General features: G+C 46.4%; 1 protein-coding gene across 1 annotated transcript in view; it reads right to left on the reverse strand.

The window, feature by feature from the left end:
- The window catches only part of cacna2d3a (calcium channel, voltage-dependent, alpha 2/delta subunit 3a), a gene marked incomplete at its 5' end in the record, with an annotated part of 292,319 nt that overhangs the window by 128,077 nt on the left and 145,878 nt on the right, over positions 1 to 18,364 (reverse strand). The window contains 2 exons of the mRNA XM_056272874.1: positions 8,660 to 8,773; positions 9,380 to 9,469. Coding sequence (XP_056128849.1) covers positions 8,660 to 8,773; positions 9,380 to 9,469 — 204 coding nt within the window. The remainder of the gene's footprint in view (positions 1 to 8,659; positions 8,774 to 9,379; positions 9,470 to 18,364) is intronic.

Genomic DNA, 18,364 nt, shown 5'->3' on the forward strand with positions numbered 1-18,364 from the left:
CATCCTAACGTCAATTTATTGCACCTTGTTGCACTGTGTCGTGTGGAGTCGTGTAGTGTTAAGGGGAGGTTACAGACAGAAGAATGAACTAATGTGGGTGGAATACACCTAGGGTAACCAGACGTCCCGGAAAATTTGGGACAGTCCCGAATTAAGAGCAGTTGTCCCGAATCCCAAAACCTGTCCTTTTTGTCCCGAAACTTAGACTAAACCCGAGTTTTGATTAGCTATATCGTAATAAACATTAAATACCAACAGTTGTGGGCATCAGGGTGGCGTAGCGGTCTATTCCATTGCCTACCAACACGGGGATCGCCGGTTCGAATCCCCGTGTTACCTCCGGCTTGGTTGGGCGTCCCTACAGACACAATTGGCCGTGTCTGCGGGTGGGAAGTCGGATGTGGGTATGTGTCCTGGTTGCTGCACTAGCACCTCCTCTGCTCAGTTGGGGAGCCTGTTCAGGGGGGAGGAGGAACTGGGAGGAATAGCGTGATCCTCCCACGTGCTACGTCCCCCTAGTGAAACTCCTCACTGTCAGGTGAAAAGAAGTGGCTGGCGATGCCACACGTATCAGAGGAGGCATGTGGTAGTCTGCAGCCCTCCCCAGATTGGCAGAGGGGGTGGAGCAGAGATCGGGACGGCTCAGAAGAGTGGGGTAATTGGCCAACTACAATTGGGGGGAAAAATGGGGAAAAACCCTTTAAAAAAAAAAAAAAAAAAAGACACCCGAAACATGCGCGCCCTCAACGCAGTTGCCAGAACACATCCCAGCATGGTGGCGTAGCGGTTAGCGCTGTCACCTCACAGCAAGAAGGTCCTGGGTTCGAATCCTGTGGTTGTCCAACCTTGGGGGGGGGGGGGCATCTCAGGTCGTCCTCTGTGTGGAGTTTGCATGTTCTCCCCGTGTCTGCAGTGGGTTTTCTCCTGGTGCTCCGGTTTCTCCCACCATCAAAAAAGACATGCATGTTAGGGATAATAGTCTGTGCCCTTGACCGAGGCATGGCAAGACGAACTGGAGTTGGTCCGCGGGTGCTGCACGGCGGCTGCCCACTGCTCCTAGTAGCACAGCTAGGATGAGTTAAATGCAGAGCACAATTTCCCTACGGGAATCAATAAAGTATCTAAAAAAATAAATTTAAAAAAACAACTCTTAGTGTGAAGGCCAACTCCACCTTGCTCTTATTTAGAGATGTGAGATACAACTCTTTACTGATTCGAATTTGTATGAGGGCGGCACAGCGGCACAGTGGGGAGCGCGGTTGCCTCACAGCAAGACGTCCTTATTTCAAACCCCGGGGTTGTCCAAACTTGGGGGTCATCCCAGGTCATCCTCTGTGTGGCATGTCTGTGAATGTTCTCATTCATCCAGGTCATGGTTATCCAAAGGAATTGAATCGAGTGCAACTGGACTTGGTATATATCCGTGAAGAAGTTTTGCCTCTCGGATGAGAGGCGAAACGTCTTCACGGATATATACCAAGTCCAGTTGCACTCGATTCAAATCCTTTGGACCTCTGTGTGGCGTTTGCATGTTCTGCCCGTGTCCGTGTGGATTTCCTCCAGGTGCTCCAGTTTCCTCCTACAGTCCAAACACATGTAGGTCAGGTGAATTGGCCGTACTAAATTGTCCCTCGGTGTGAATGTGTCAGCCCTGAGCTGGACTGGTGGCCTATCCAGGGTGCCTTCCCGCCTGCCGCCCAATGACTGCTGGGATAGGCTCCAGCAACCCATGAACCCAACTGGGATAAGCGGCTTGGATAATGGATGGATGGAGTTTGTATGAGACACTCACTAAAGAGAGTTGGGTTTTCGAGTCACCAAGTCAGTCACCTAGAACCTGGGGAATTCTCCATCGGCCCCAGAGTCATAGAGCATGCACACCATAGACCTCCACCGGCTAACTTCCGGTTTAGTCCTCCCCCACTTACTTGAATGGGATAAAATAATTTAATCGTGCAGCTCTTCTACACTTTCCAAATGTTATCTGACCAAATTCTGATAGTGAAACCAGTGAATACCTTACATGCCGTCATTCAGAGACCAAAGTTAGTGGAGTGGAGCAGCGAACTCCAGCAGTAACAAATGAGACAGGCTGACAAACGCACACTGCAGCACTTAAACCAACTCTGAGGTAAAGAAAATAACTCTTATCAATCAAAACCGAGTAGTAGTAAACTACTAAGAAGGGACAAATTACAATTCATGGATGGTTACGGACTGTGGCTGTAACCTGTGTGTGACTGAGGGATTCGTGCAGCTGGAGTTAGACCTTCAGCCCCAGGCCGGGAGAGTGAGTAGTGAGCTGAAACAAGCGCCAGTGGTTGTTTTTCCCTCACAGGGCTAAGTTAATACAGTAATTAACTTGACACATTTCCACAAATACAGTTAATATAAGAGTTGCACAATAATGACAGTTTGTCTCGCCTCGTGTTCACAGTTTGCACTAGCTAGCAGGAGCAGTGAGTTAATGGAGTTAATGGATACGAGGAGTTGTCACTCCCGATTCAGTAAAAAGAGTCACTAATTCAAACAATTTGTTCATGACTTACACATCACTACTCTTCATCCCCATCCTGTCCTTCAGGGTTCGCCAGCGGGTGAAATCTAACCCGAGATTCTCCTGTTTTGGAACGAGCTTTGTTCGCTTGGCGTTTCACCTCTTTTTTTTTTTGCGGAATTTGTTCCCCCTTTTTCTCCCCAATCGTATCTGGCCAATTACCCCACTCTTCTGAGCCTCCCTAGTCACTGTTCCACCCCCTCTGCCGACCCGGGGAGGGCTGCAGACTACCACATGCCTCCTCCGATACATGTGGAGTTGCCAGCCGCTTCTTTTCACCTGACAGTGAGGAGTTTCGCCAGGGGGACGTAGCGCATGGGAGGATCACACTATTCCCCCCAGTTCTCCCTACCCCCTGAACAGGCGTCCCGACCGACCAGAGGAGGCGCTAGTGCATCGACCAGGACACATACCTACATCTGGCTTCCCACCCACAGACACGGCCAATTGTGTCTGTAGGGACGCCCGACCAAGCCCGAGGTAACATGGGGATTTGAACCGGAGATACTTGTGCTGGTAGGCAGCGGAATAGACCACTACGCTACCCGGACGCCCTCACCTCGATATATTTGCGTCTTTTTGGCGCTGTATCCGCCATTGTCACAGCTCCCTTTTGGACGTGTGCTTACAATCTCGATCTGGCACCTGGTCGCCACGTTTTTATAGAGTCCTGCTGCCCAAAGGTTAACGCCCAGAAACATCCCGTACCCAGCAAAATGAGAGAAACAAGAAAGTACAGGCAGAGGACAGGGTCTTTGCAGATACAGACACCGCCACACATGTCTAGTGGGTCATCAGTCATGACTGAGAGGGATTATTTTTGTAGGCGTCTATACATTGTTTTTTAGGAGAATGCTACGGATTATACCTTTAAAAGGATGGAGTTAAGAAAGTGCACACTGGGACTACACATTACAAACTGAAAATTCGACGACACACCAATCACTGCTTGCAGCCACAACAACATGGCTATGCTAGTTTATCTTTCTGACTGGAGGTGTTTTGTCACTCGCTGAGTCTTTCAGTGGAAACAGGCAGAGTTGCTCACAGAGTTCAAGCCTCGGTGTGTATGAAAGGCAAAAGAACTTGGTTGAGGGGAGCTGAAAAAGTCTGCCAATCTCAGCAGACCTGCAGATGATCAGAGAGAAAGTGGAGTGCTTTTCTCCTGTCGGCTGCAAAGATTTACATGAAATCTGCTGACAAGGCAGCTGCAAATACATCAGAAAGTGATGTCCCCCATTCGTGGAGGAAAATTACACCTAGAGAAGGAACCATTGTTGGTGTGAAAGTAACAATTATGACAAAAACATAGTTTGGTCATCTGTAATTTTAAGATCATTATTCAAGACCACTGCCACTGGATTGACGCATCGGTCAAGGCCCGGGTTAACAACGACCCCCATCGGTGCTGTGACCTCATAGAGTCGGCAGAAGGAAACTATCAAATCTGCTGTGGCGACCCCTGGGAAACAGGGAACAAGCTGAAAGAAGAAGAAGATTCAAGACCACTGCCGATATAATAACAACCCCATTTAAAGGGTGTAATAATCTATTATTATCTACGTTCATCAACACTAAAATAGGGAGTGACATGTCACAGCATGTTATCTAAATGAACACGCGCCATCTTGAAATGAAGCCCATGCTCAAAAAACAAAAAAAAATTTTTTCAATGTTGGCATTATTTAAAAATATATTGTGAATTCAAATTCGCCGAGTACATATTAACACATGAAGTTATTTAGAAGTGAGTTAACATAGTTGCGTGGAACCACTGTGACACAACTTTTTAAGTATTTCCTTAAAAACAAGCTTCACACTGTGTACAACTTATCCTCTACTGTCACGTTGGAATTCATGTTCAATAACAGCATTTAGGTAGGTCACGAAAAAAAAAAAAGTCTATTCCGTTGCCTACCAACACAGGACTCTTGGGTTCGAATCCCTGTTTTACCTCCGGCTTGGTCGGGCGTCCCTACAGACACAACTGGCCGTGTCTGCTGGAGGAAAGCTGGATATGAGTATGTGTCGTGGTCGCTGCACTAGCGCCTCCTCTGGTCGGTCGGGGCGCCTGTTCAGGGGGGAGGGGGAACTGGGTGGAATAGCGTGATCCTCCCACGTGCTACATCCCCCTGGTGAAACTCAGGTGAAAAGAAGCGGCTGGCGACTCCACATGTATTGGAGGAGGCATGTGGTAGTCTGCAGCCCTCCCCAGATCAGCAGAGGGGGTGGAGCAGCGACCGGGACGGCCCGGGAGAGTAGGCTAATTGGCCAGGTACAATGCTTTGCAGTCAGTTAAACAGCTGCAACAGGGAGAACAGAAGTGGTAAAAGTATGAAAAAGTTAGGACACTTTTTGGCAAAATCACCACCGGTGGATGACGCACTAAGAGTGGTGTCATTAGCCACCATTCAAGCATGGCTAGCTGAGATAATGGCTCACAGGTGTGCTTTGAGAGAGAGAGAGAGAGAGAGAGAGAGAGAGAGAGAGAGAGAGAGAGAGAGAAAGAGAGAGAGAAAGAGAGAGAGAGAGAGAGTGTGTGTGTGTGTGGGTGGGTTGGGACGTGTCTGTGGGGGCAGTCTGACACTTTCATCTCTCGTTATTACTCTGAACACTTGAGGGGATCGATAATCCCCATGAGCCTTTAATCACACGGAATATAGCAGAGAGAGATCACAGGCTTTCCAAACGAACTAACAAAACGCTCCGCTTTGCCACTATTAGTATTTCCCGTTGTTTGTTTTTTCTTTCATTTTTATAGCGCATGCTTATTCGCATCCTGCTGTTGTGGAGTTCAGCTAAGGTTGGGGAGAAAACCAGAAAAGCCCCAGAAATATCTATGACGCGCTCCATCTGCAACAGGCAGCTAACTAGCATTTGCAAAATGGGATACTATCTATGTCGAGTTAACCACCAGTATCGCATGAAAACATACCATGCAGATTTTTATTTACTGGCATTAGGCATTTTTAGATTTGTTTGTATACATTTAGGGTGGAAAACTCACAGATACAGATACTGAAAATAAATAACTTGTCAGCAAAGAGGTTTTCTCCTCCATTGTGGGCCCTAAAGTCAAGGAGACAATATGCAGCAGCGCGTCTGTTTTGGAAGGAATCCATTCAAAACCAGAAGCCAACCATGTGTGTGTGAGTGAGTGAGTGAGTGAGTGAGTGAGTGAGTGAGTGAGTGAGTGAGAGAGAGAGAGAGAGAGAGAGAGAGAGAGAGAGAGAGAGAGAGAGAGAGAGAGCGGTATTTGAAGTTTTTCCAAAGACATATTTTTTTAAGATTACTTTTTTTCGGCATTGTCCTTCTTTTTGTATTAGCTAGTGATAGTCGAGACAGACAGGAAAGGCAGGGCAGAGAGAAGGGATGACATGCAGCAAAGGGCCCGAGCTGGATTCAAACCCAGGCTGCTGCGGTAAGGACTCAGCCATTTGTGGTACCACGGTACCTGGTGTGCAACTGGGGTGCCCCCCCACCCCCGTTTTAGAAATGCAGCAAGGACCCCATGTGGCACGCGCACCACCAGATGAGCCACCGGGGCGCTCACATTTCTTTTACAGAAAACTTGCCTCATAGGCATACAGTATGCCTATGAATATGTAAATATTCATGTCTGTACATCTGCTCAATTTTTTTGTATGTATGAGTCAGATTCATATGTACACACATTGTGTGTGTGTGTGTGTGTGTGTGTGTGTGTGTGTGTACATATGCCTTTACATATGAATGACCTCTAACGTTGGCAGCTAGCAGCTGGGGTTTATCTTACCGAGTCAAATGGCTTGAGAATAACCCAGTTTTCTCCTGGCACATATCTCTTCCCATCACATTTCAGCCCAACAGTTACTACCTTGCAGGACAGCCTGGAGACAAACTCTTCTGACACAAATCTGTGTTTCGGACGTTTTTAATTTCTTCTGTCAGGACCTCATACTGGGCCAACTGGATGTCATATGTTGGTCAAAAACTCTTTGTTTGATGCTTAGCCAAAATGTGCTTTCAGAAACCCAGCAAACAACATAGCCAAACAATAGAGCAGTTGTGGATCACAAAAAGAGCAGGCAGTGGAACAGGACAACCACGCAGCTTTTGGAGTACACACGTAAAACGCTTGAATAGCGGTGAATTGGACGAGTTTCGTCAGTGAAATATCTGAAGACTTAGATGGCTCACAATACAAGATTTCCAGCAACCAGGCTCCGGTTCGGTTCAGAGCTGGGTTTCCCAAAAGCCTCTTAGTGCTAAAGCCGTCTTTGTCTACCAGCTCACAATAGGAAAAAAAAATGATTAGATGCTTTCGGGAGACGGGGCCCAGCTGAATTTGGCTCGCCTCTGTTCAATAGCCCAAAAGAATATTGTCCTGAACACAGCTGGAGAGCACTGACATCAGTATTGTGCGTGTTTGTGTGGGTGTGTATACGAGAGAGGGAGAGCTGCGGTACACAAGTGTAAGTATGCGCTACGTCATTGCACTCTGTTTACTAAAGAGGCCATATCATGCTTTTTGGAGTTTTCCTTTTCCTTTAGTGTTTTATAGAGCTGGGAGGTGCATGTAAAACGTATGGCGAGTTACAAAGCCCAAAGTCCACGCCAAACCTGGCAGAGAACGCTGCCTGAAATGCTTCATTTGTAGTCCAGCGTTTTCTTCCATTACTTATCTACGTCATTATGTCGAACGTTTTCATAATCCCTGCCTAGCGGCTGGTTTGGGCTGCCGCCAACACCTCAGTACCAGAGAGGGTGAGGCGGTTCTCACACGGACTGAGTGCTACCCCTCGGCAGGTGTCCGGAAGTTGGCCGATCCGAACAAAGCAGTGAGCTTTTAGGGAGGGGGGGAGGCCTTAAAGAGACAGCTAAAGCAAGCTAAAATGGCTTGTGTAACCTTGTGTTGTCCACACATTCTGTATACTGCCCTTGTCTTAAGAGGCATTTATGACCCGCCTTCATTAAACCTCTAAAGCAACTTCATTTAATTTTAAACCCTAAATCTATTTTGCACAAAGAAACAACCCGTCATTCATCACGAACTCTGTGACTATCTGGGTTTTCACTCTTCACTGTGCAGAAAGACTGCATTTAATCGTTGGACACCACTCGTTTTTATTACAACACACCTGTCATACTTGTTTTCTTTACTCAAGTAGAGGTTTATTACTATTATTGTTATCATTATTATTATTATTTCTTTCGTGTTCCCTGCTGAGCCGGGTCCAAACTACGGACCCGAGGCACTATAGGGCAGAAGTCACTTGACTGACAGTACTCGTCGTAATATGTGGGCTGTTCCGAGTAGGGCGATCTGGACCGCATGAATGTTGATGTTGCCTGGGATACAGTTGGTGAACTTTTCCATTCCCTTCTTCATGAATCCAAGAGCTCCGATGACCACTGGTGTTGTTTTGGTCCTCATGCCCCACATCCTGTTGATTTCAATCTCCAGCTCTTTGTACTTGGTCAGCTTCTCTGTGACTTTCACTGAGGTGTTTTTTTCAGATGGTATTGCCATGTCGATGAACATGCACCTCTTTTCTTTCCTTTCCTTGATAACGATGTTGGTCTTGTTGGCTTTTATCTCCGTCAGTGTGGATGGGCATGTCCCAGAGGATGATGACATCATTGTTCTCAGTGACCATTTTTGGCTGATGTTCATTATTATTATTGCTTAAGGTACTGCTTAGGTGTAAAAATTAACTTTTTAGCAAGAGACAGTACTTGTATAGCCTCAGAAAGTAGCCGAAATTTGCAGAAAGTAGTTTTGTCTTAGGGACAATCTTAGCACCCTAGTGGTGTACAGCGTTCATGGAAATATGAACAAAAACAATGTTTAAAATTTTGGGTCACTAGCAAAAGTCATCAAATTTCAAGTTTAAAAAAGATCATTTAGAGTCTTTTCTCTGCTGTTAAACACGGTTACGGGTAATTTGTGACCTGTAGACAACAGAAGGGTTAAGAGGATGAACTGAGGGGCTGCATAAAGGGCTAGTATAAGATAAAAAAGGATTTTTTTGACCTGTGAATCATACAAAGCTACTCTGGTGGAGCCCCAGAATAAAGATATAGAGCCGGAATGAGCATGATAGGGCCACTTTAACCTACCTTCCTATCAGGCCAGTTGTATTTTGCAAAGACTGCGTCATAGGTGTCGACTGCTCCATCGGTCACCAACATGATAGCTTGGCTGCACACACTTCCCCTCCCTGTTTGGTTGAACTAGAGAAAGAAGAATATTCAAAAAGGATGGGGACAGGGAGGTTAGTTTAAGGGCAGAGACCATAGCATCACACCATGTACTTCCACATCATGCAATCTAACCATAATGTACCATCAAGCTAATGAAATAATAACAGGAAGTCTGTCCTATGCACGCATGCACGCACACAAATACACACAAATACATACACACAAATACATACACACACACACACACACACACACACACACAGGCACACTGCTATAGTGACATTTGTCTAACCACACTGACATCACTAAGTGGGGATCATTAAAAAGTACAGTTATTTATGATTAATTGCACATACTTAAAAAGCAACCAGAAAAATAAAACATTGTGTGTGTGTGTGTATGTATTCGTATTCATGGATTTGACCGCTTGCTGCGCTATAATGAACAGCTATCCGGGCAGTCGTGTGAGTCACTGAGTCAACCTGTTTACTCAGCTTCAGTATGATTTTGTTGATTAACTATTAATTAATACATGACATTACATTAATAATAAACAATATATTAATTAATTTATTGTGTTAATTTTGTTTTTCTCTTTCTTTCTGTGTGTGTGTGTCACATGCATGTTTTACTTACTTCATTGAGGAGGATGAAGGCCTCGGTCAGAGCGATGTCCAACATGCCAATGCCTTTAGCAAACAGCTTGTCGAGGTGCTCCCGAAAGTGCTGTGGAAAAGTTGTAGGGGAGGACGGATATTAAAATCATGTTTGGCATGAGAACAAACCAAGGACAATAACAGTGGCATACTAAATAAAAACGTTAGCTCAGAGCTCATCTTGGGTCTTCTGACTTTGCCGTTTTGGATCGACAGTAGACATATAAGAGGTCAGTTAATGTGATTTTCTGCTGTTGGTGTGTTCAAATGGGGATCATACCAGTGGTCGATGGTGACGTGACGCGGATGGCAACACGAACTCACATTTGCATCAGCCTCACCCAGTACCGGTGTGGGAAGATGGCGGCGCAAATTCACGTTTGCAGTGGCCTCACCCAGTACCATCCATGCATTGTCTTTGTCCATGTCTGTGTTCAAGTTTTGTCTTCATTTGATGGGTGGGAGTGCTGGTGCTGGATTGACTGGGAGAGCTTAGTCTGCTGTGTCTTGTGGGCCCAGGGTCCACGGCCCTGCCTGGAGCTGCGACCAAGGAGGTAACACCAAGGGCGGTCTGACAGGACGTGGCAGCGGGGCAGGGTAAGCTTACTGTTAGCCCATGCAGACCGGGAGTTCCAATACCACAGAGGGTGGTCTGGTGGCGGCCTCGCCTAGCATTGACTGTGTTTTTGGTGTCGTTGCGTGGAGTGCGGGGAGGTGTGCCGAGGGTGTCTGGCTGGGACAGCTGGCGTTGGATTGGCTGGAGGAGCCTGGTCTGTTGCGTCTGGTGGGCCCAAGGACCACGGCCCCTGCCTGGAGCTGAGCCTGAGGAGGAAACTCTGAGGGTGGTCTGACGGGACACAGAAGTGAGGCAGGCTAAGCTAACTGCTAGCCCATGCAGACCAGCAGTTCTGACAAGTCATCCTGGCTGGCGTTCATTCCCTTGGACAGTGATTTTTTTTTCTTTGTTTAGTTTGGATATATGTGTTAGTTTTGTCCATATAGTGTAACTATATGGATAAAAGTATTGGGACACACCTCTTAATCATTGAATTCAGGTGTTTCATTCAGACCCATTGCCACAGGTGTATAAGCTCCAGCAGCTAGCCACGCAGTCTGCATTTACAAACATTTGTGAAAGAATGGGTCATTCTGAAGAGCTCAATGAATTCGGGCGTGGTGTTGTCATAGGATGCCACCTTTGCAATAAGTCAGTTTGGGAAATTTCTCTCCTGCTAGATATTCCACGGTCGACTGTAAGTGGTATTATTGAAAGGTGGAAGCATTTAGGAACAACAGCAACTCAGCCATGAAGTGGCAGACCACGTAAAGTCACACAGCGGGGTCATCGAGTGCTGAGGCGTAAAAGGTCGACGAGAGCAGGGTCAACGCGTGCTGAGGTGTAAAAGTCGCCAAAGTTCTGTTGATTCAATAACTGCAGAGTTTCAAACTTCCTCTGGCATTAACATCAGCACAAAAACTGTGCGCCAGGAGCTTCATGGAATGGGTTTCCATGGCCGAGCAGCTGCATGCAAGCCTTACATCACCAAGCACAATGCTGAGCATCGGATGGAGCGGTGTAAAGCACGCTGCCACTGGACTCTGGAGCAGTGGAAACGTGTTCTGTGGAGTGACGAATCACACTTCTCTGTCTGGCAGTCTGATGGACGAGTCTGGGTTTGGCGGATGCCAGGAGAATGCTACCTGCCTGACTGCATTGTGCCAACTGTAAAGTTTGGTGGAGGAGGGATAATGGTATGGGGTTGTTTTTCAGGGGTTGGGCTAGGCCCCTTAGTTCCAGTGATGGGGAAATCTTAATGCTTCAGCATACCAAGACATTTTGGACAATTCTATGCTTCCAACTTTGTGGGGACAGTTTGGGGAGGGCCCTTTTCTGTTCCAGCATGACTGTGCCCCAGTGCACAAAACAGGGTCCATTAAGACATGGATGGGTGAGTTTGGTGTGGAAGAACTTGACTGGCCCGCACAGAGCCCTGACCTCAACCCAATGGAATACCTTTGGGATGAACTAGAACGGAGATTGCGAGACAGGTCTTCTTGTCCAACATCAGTGCCTGACCTCACAAATGCTCTTCTGGATGAATGGGCAAAAATTCCCACAGACACACTCCAAAATCTTGTGGAAAGCCTTCCCAGAAGAGTGGAAGCTGTTATAGCTGCAAAGAGGGGACCAACTCCATATTAATACCTATGGATTTAGAATGGGATGTCATAAAAGCTCCTGTAGGTATAATGGTCAGGTGTCCCAATACTTTTGTACATATAGGGTATGTGTTAATGTGTTCCTGAAGTTCTTTTAGTTTTTAGACACATGTTTTTGTCTTTGTGTTGCACTGCTGTGGGCGGAGGGAAATTATATTTCGTGACAAATAAAGTGTTGCTGGCTCCTGGTCCAACAGCCCGTTGGTCCACTGGTATGATCCCCATTTGAACACAGCCAGCCCAATTTTCACCACAAACTAATAATACATTATCTGGGAGTGAAACGTCATAATGCTGTGATATCGGCCAATACGTCCTGCTTAACCTCCCATTTCCCAGTCCGTCATGCAGGTGTGCGTGTTTCTGTCTGTGTGATTGTAATCCTCTCAAAGGCTAGATTGTCAGTAAGGAAATTAATAGAGTTTAATGTTGTCAGTAACCTAACAGGACTCGTCTGTGTGTATTATTATTCACAACAGCCTGGAGGAAAAACACACTGACACACATGCACACACACACACACATCATTCTCAATGTCAATCTATTTATAGCTATTTAGGGCCAGCTGTTGGCATTGCAAATATTTTCCATCGATGCTGGCTGTGTCCGTCGTGCAGCGAAGGTGTTTTCCTCTCCAGCAACACATTCCATTAGACCTACGGTAAGAACACACAGCCAGCGGACAACCAGTCAACAACGCAGACGCTTGGTAAATGATCATCGCTCAGTTCAAGCTGCACAACATTTCTATCTCAGTTCATCAGCTCTTCATCATCTTCCCAGCCTCTTCCATTTCCAGTCCCCTCCCCCTTTCTCCCTCCCTTTTCTTCTGCCCAATCCTCCGCTCACCGCTGAAGGGGGAGAGGAGGAAAGTCTCTCTGCTCTCAGCAGGCGGTCCGAGCAGCATAAGGCCATATCAGAGCAAGCTCACTGGGGAGCCCACATGTCCACATGTTCTCTCACACACACGCACACGCACACGCACACACACACACAAGCACAAATGTCAGAACACAAATAAACGTGAAAGAAAACAACCCCGAGCATTCTCGACTACGCCCCCACACACCGACAGACACAACTTTCCCTTGATGTGGAGAAAAAGGTTAATCAGTTCCAACAAAACACTACGCCCTGCAGCTCAGAAAACTTTACCCACTGTGTGCAAGTGTGTGTGTGTGTGTGTGTGTGTGTGTGTGTGTGTTTTAAGATAGAAGTGATTTGTCTCAGCACAGCAGGCTGTGCTCAATTCCTGGCACAGCGGTGTACAAAAGGGGAGGATTGAGAATGACTGTGTTCTACATGCATGCGTGTGCGTGCGTGTGCGTGCGTGTGTATGTGTGTGTGTGCTTGCGCGTGCACACGCACTCTGTTGAACTTGCCCAACCTTTGCTCCGTAGCTGAAAAGCTCGGAAATCTGCACTGGACAGAAAACCTGTAGTGCTTTAGACACACACACACACAGGCACATTATCACCGCAGACATTTTAAAGAAATTTCACAACATAGACATGACGCATACACACTAGCACGCACACAAACACACACACACACACAGCTGAATGCTGAAGCTTCAGTTCTTTAGATTTCTGAGAGAAAAGTACTTATCTCACCATGGTGGCAAGTCTTACTCTTGATTAAATACAAGAAAAATAGGGAGAGAGAGAGTGAGAGCGAGAGGGAACGAGAGAAAGAGCGCGAGAGAGAGAAAGAGGGAGAACGAGAGAGAAAGAGAGAGAGAGAACGACAAAGAGAGGTTGAGAGCGAGAAAGAGAGCAAGAGTGGGAGAGAGAGAGAAAGCGAGAGCAGGAGAGAGAGAGAGAGAGAGAGAGCGAGAGAGAGAGGGGGACTGGATAAGTCAACAACGTGTGGTTGGTTCTGTATAGTTATGCCTGCAGGTTGTGCCAGCTTCAAACCAAAACTTTAAAAGGCTATTGTGTATGTAAAATGAGAATTTCTCCCCCGCACCTGTTTCTTTTTTTTTTATAAATTTATTTCTGATTTTTCCCTTTTTTCTCCCAATTTAGTGGCCAATCGATCCCTATTTAAATTCAAACACCCACCCTCGTACTGCATGCCTTCGCCAGCTGCATCTCTCCGGCCGGCAGTCTCGAAGGAGCCGCCTCCCCACTTTCGTGACAAGGCGACTCCAGGCCGAACCACTGCTTTTTCCGACACACACAGAGACGCGTTCACGTGACGAACACAAGCCGACTCCGCCCCCCTCCCGAAGACAGCGCTGCCAATGATTGCTGCTTCATCGAGTCCGGCCATAGTCGGATCTGACGAGACCGGGGCGCGAACCCCAGTCCCCAGTGGGCAACTGCATGGACACAAAGCCGATGCTTAGACCGCTACACCACCGCGGACTTTCCCCCGCCCCTGTTAAGAACACAAGAGTTGGGTTGCAAATGTCATTCAGAACATTCCTACCACATGAGCACCTTCGTATTTCTCTACATCTAGAAATGAAGTTGTGTTTGGAGGTTTCTTACTACCACAGCTACGTACCAAGAGTTGCAGCTTACATTTTGGTTTTCACAGCAATACTACTGAGCAGAGGGGAACCCTCTGGACCGTCAAGGTATTCAGTGAATACTCAAGAAAAAATACTGAAAGAATGTTTGTACTCCTAATAGATATTTTTTGATTGTTTTTATTCACTGAAATAATAGTAATAACTTCTAGATCATCGTTGTAAACTTGGACTAACATGTCTTGGCAAACATCCATCCATTATCCACGCTGCTTCTCCTGCCCTCAGGGTCGTGGGGATGCTGGAGCCTATCCCAGCAGTCATTGGGTGGCAGGCGGGGAGACACCCTGGACAGGCCGCCAGTCCATCACAGGGCCGACACACACACACACACACACACACACACACACACACACACACACACACACACACACACACACACACACACACACACACACACACACACCTAGGGACAATTTAGTACGGCCGAGTCACCTGACCTCATGTCTTTGGACTGTGGGAGGAAACCGGAGCACCCGGAGGAAACCCACGCAGACACGGGGAGAACATACAAACTCCACACAGAGGACGACCCCAAGGTTGGACTACCCCGCGGCTTGAACCAAGACCCTTATTGCTTTGAGGCGACCGTGCTAACTACTGTGCCACAAATTTTCTACCGATGGTATCTGAGTGGATCAGCGGCTCCCCCATGCCAGGTCCTGCGGTAGCTGTAACCAAATGCCTGTGTAATTCAAGTCAATGTAGGCATGAATTTGATTTTGACAGTTGTCTTACCCAATCATATTTTGTTGAATTGTGGGCGGGACAATATCCTGACATCGTCCGGGTATTCGCGAATTTGATAAGCGACTAGTGAAGGTAGTCAGTGAGTGAGCAAGGGGAAAAAGAGAGGACAGAACGACAATGAAGGATTTAGAGAGCAGCGAAATGCCAGGAGTTAGTGAACAAGAAGACCTTGTGGCTGAATTAACAGAAACTCAATTTTCTAGATTGCCTTTTCAGGAAAACTAGAAATAATCCAGAAAGGTCGGCCTTATCCCGCCTTGCCAGAATTGGTGCAAGCGATGAGGCTATTAGCTACCAGAGGCATTTTCAAACTAGCAGCTACAGTCACTAGCTGTTGCTAACAGGCAGCTTGCGCACCAACATGCTGTACTGCTGGGATTTCTGGCTTTTCAATCCCGACAAGGGGCCCTGGTCCAGCACAGGATATAATAATTTGAGTTGCTTAACTTAAAAATAACCATCGGGTGTGTCCGGGTAGTGTAGCGGTCTAGTCCGTTGCCTACCAACATGGGGATTGCCGGTTCAAATCCCCATGTTACCTCCAGTTTGGTCGGGCGTCCCTACAGACACAATTGGCCGTGTCTGTGGGTAGGAAGCCGGATGTGGGTATGTGTCCTGGTCGCTGCACTAGCGCCTCCTCTGGTCGGCCAGGGCGCCTGTACAAGGGCGACAGGGGAGCTGCGGGGAATAGCGTGATCCCCCCACACGCTACGTCCCCCTGGCGAAACTCCTCACTGTCAGGTGAAAAGAAGCGGCTAGTGACTCCACATGTATCGGAGGAGGCATGTGGTAGTCTGCAGCCCTCCCTGGATAGGCAGAGGGGGTGGAGCAGCGACCACGACGGCTCGGAAAAATAGAGTAATTGGCCAAGTGCAACTGAGAGAAAAGGGGGGGGGGGAATTCCAAAAAAACAAAAACAAACCAAAACCAAAACCAAAAAAAGCATCGGGTTAATTAACATCCACTTGCTAACCAACAAGGGACTCCTACTTCATGATCTACTGAATGATCTTAAGTTTGATTTCCTATAATTGACTGAGATGCGGCTACAACCCAATGACCAGCAGGGATGGTGGTGTCACGATACTTTACAGTGAAAAGTGGAAAGCGTCTTCCATAACTGTGCCTGCGCATGTTTCATTTGAGTCCACTGCCCTACAAATCAATGGGCCAAATACTACCATACTAGCCACTGTTATCGACCTCTGAAGCACAACAACGATTTCTTAAATGAACTTTCTGTTTTTCTAACCTACTTATGTTCTTTGTCCCCTAATGTAATATTGCTGGGTGATTTTAATATACACATGGACGGTGTCCACAATACTCTCACAAGGGATTTTACATCATGCCTGGACAGTTTTGGATTACAGCAATATATTGATTTTCCTACGCACTCCAAAGGACACATACTTGATCTGATTTACTGCTCTGGTGTGACTCCTCTTAATGGCAATGCATCTGATTTGCCCATTTCCAACCTCAAATTTGTGTCTTGCAATGTTAACTTAACATTACCCAAAACAAATCTGTCACGCTCCAACTCGGTCCGTAACATTAAGGATATTGATTTATCTGCTCTTTCTAGTGGAATTGATAACCTTCCCAGCAAAGACAATTTATCCTCTCCCGACGAACTGCTCTCTCATTACAATGACTTTATAGTCTTTTAAACAGTCTTGCTCCTTTAAAAACACGGTCTGTTCCCTTTCCCCACTCTGCCCCTTGGTTTACACCTGCACTACGCCAGCGTAAAGCTAAATATATATAAATATAACTATGAAGCTAATCTACTCATTCTTATTATATAATATAATAACAATTACACACACACACACACACACACACACACACACACACACACACACACACACACACACACACACACACAGCTAAGGTCAAAATTATTAGCCCCCAAGGAACTACGGAACATTTCCCTAAAATTCTGCCCAATGTTTGCATCGTTCATAAAACTTTACATAGTGAAGCATTCATCAATGTTAAGGCCCCTATTTGGTACATTTTGGAATGTAAAATAAATCTTCAGGTTTGCTTTATACCAAATGTAGTGAAAATTGAGTTGGTCAAAATTATTAGCCCCCATGTGATTTTTTGCTTTCAAATCACACCTGAGCAATCAATCAGCATTGAACTTTACTTAAGGGACTCCAATGAACAGGGCTAGTAGCACTTGAAGACTTGATTGAGAGGGATTGAGAGGGACTAATCTTAAATTCTTGGTAAGAAGTCATTTCATCATGCCAAAAAGTAAAGAAATCAGTCTGGAACTCAGAAAGAAGACAGTGGATACTCATCTTAAGGGGGAAGGCTATACTGCCATTTCCAAGCATTTCACAGTGTCTAGAACAGCTGTACACTGCATCATTGCGAAGCACAAGGAGACAAATTGTGTCAGAAACAAACCTGGGCATGGTCAAAAGTGCAAGATTTCAAAAAACTTTGGAGGGGAAACTAGTCAGAGATGTCAACAACAATCACCAGATCTCTGCCAAGATGACTGTTGCTGAACTGGCCTCTTCTGGATTTGATGTTTCTGTTGTGAAGGCTCTTCATCGTGGTGGGCTTCGAGGTCATCGTCCAAGAAAAACTCCATTGCTCACACAACGGAACATCAAAGCCAGACTGAAGTTTGCCGACGAACATCTGAAACATGGGCATGAGTTTCGGAAGTCTGTCCTTTGGTCTGATGAGAGTAAACTTGAGCTGTTTGGGCACATGGATGTTGCTTTCGTTTGGCGAAGGAAGGGAGAGGCCTTCAACCTTAAAAACACAGTTGCCACAGTTAAACATGGTGGTGGGAGCATAATGCTGTGGGGCTGTTTTGCTGCTTCAGGCACAGGGAACCTTGTTCAGGTGCATGGGATCATGAAGAAAGAAGGTTATGTTGACATTTTGAAGGATAATGTAAAGAAATCTGCTGCCAGTCTAGCTTTAGGTCACTGCCGGATCTTCCAGCAAGACAATGACCCGAAGCATACATCCAAGTTGGTCCAAAACTTTTTGAAGGACACCAAAATCAAGGTCCTGGAATGGCCCTCTCAGAGCCCAGATCTCAATCCTAGTGAGAATCTGTGGCGGGAGCTCAAGGTTCATGTCCATGCTGGATAACCAGGCAATTTGGATGAGCTGGAGCAGTTTGCCATGGAAGAATGGGCTAAGATCCCTCAAGAGACATGATGTGCCAACCTAGTTAGGAGCCACCATAAGAGGTTGTTGTCAGTTGTGAGTCAGAAAGGTTACACTATTGACTATTAATTGTCAGAGGGCTAATAAGTTTGGCCTTGTCATTTTTGTTTTTTCTCGTTTCAATTCAGCACATCAGTAAAATATCTTAACCGAGCTTGGTGGTGATTTTGTCTTTGTTCTTTTGGAAGCAATTAAACTATAAACACTTTTGGTTATGGTAATTTTCATGGAAAAGTTAAGGGTTTTGTTTGA

The sequence above is a fragment of the Lampris incognitus genome, chromosome 2, assembly GCF_029633865.1.
Source record: "Lampris incognitus isolate fLamInc1 chromosome 2, fLamInc1.hap2, whole genome shotgun sequence".
NCBI classification, from domain to species: domain Eukaryota; kingdom Metazoa; phylum Chordata; class Actinopteri; order Lampriformes; family Lampridae; genus Lampris; species Lampris incognitus.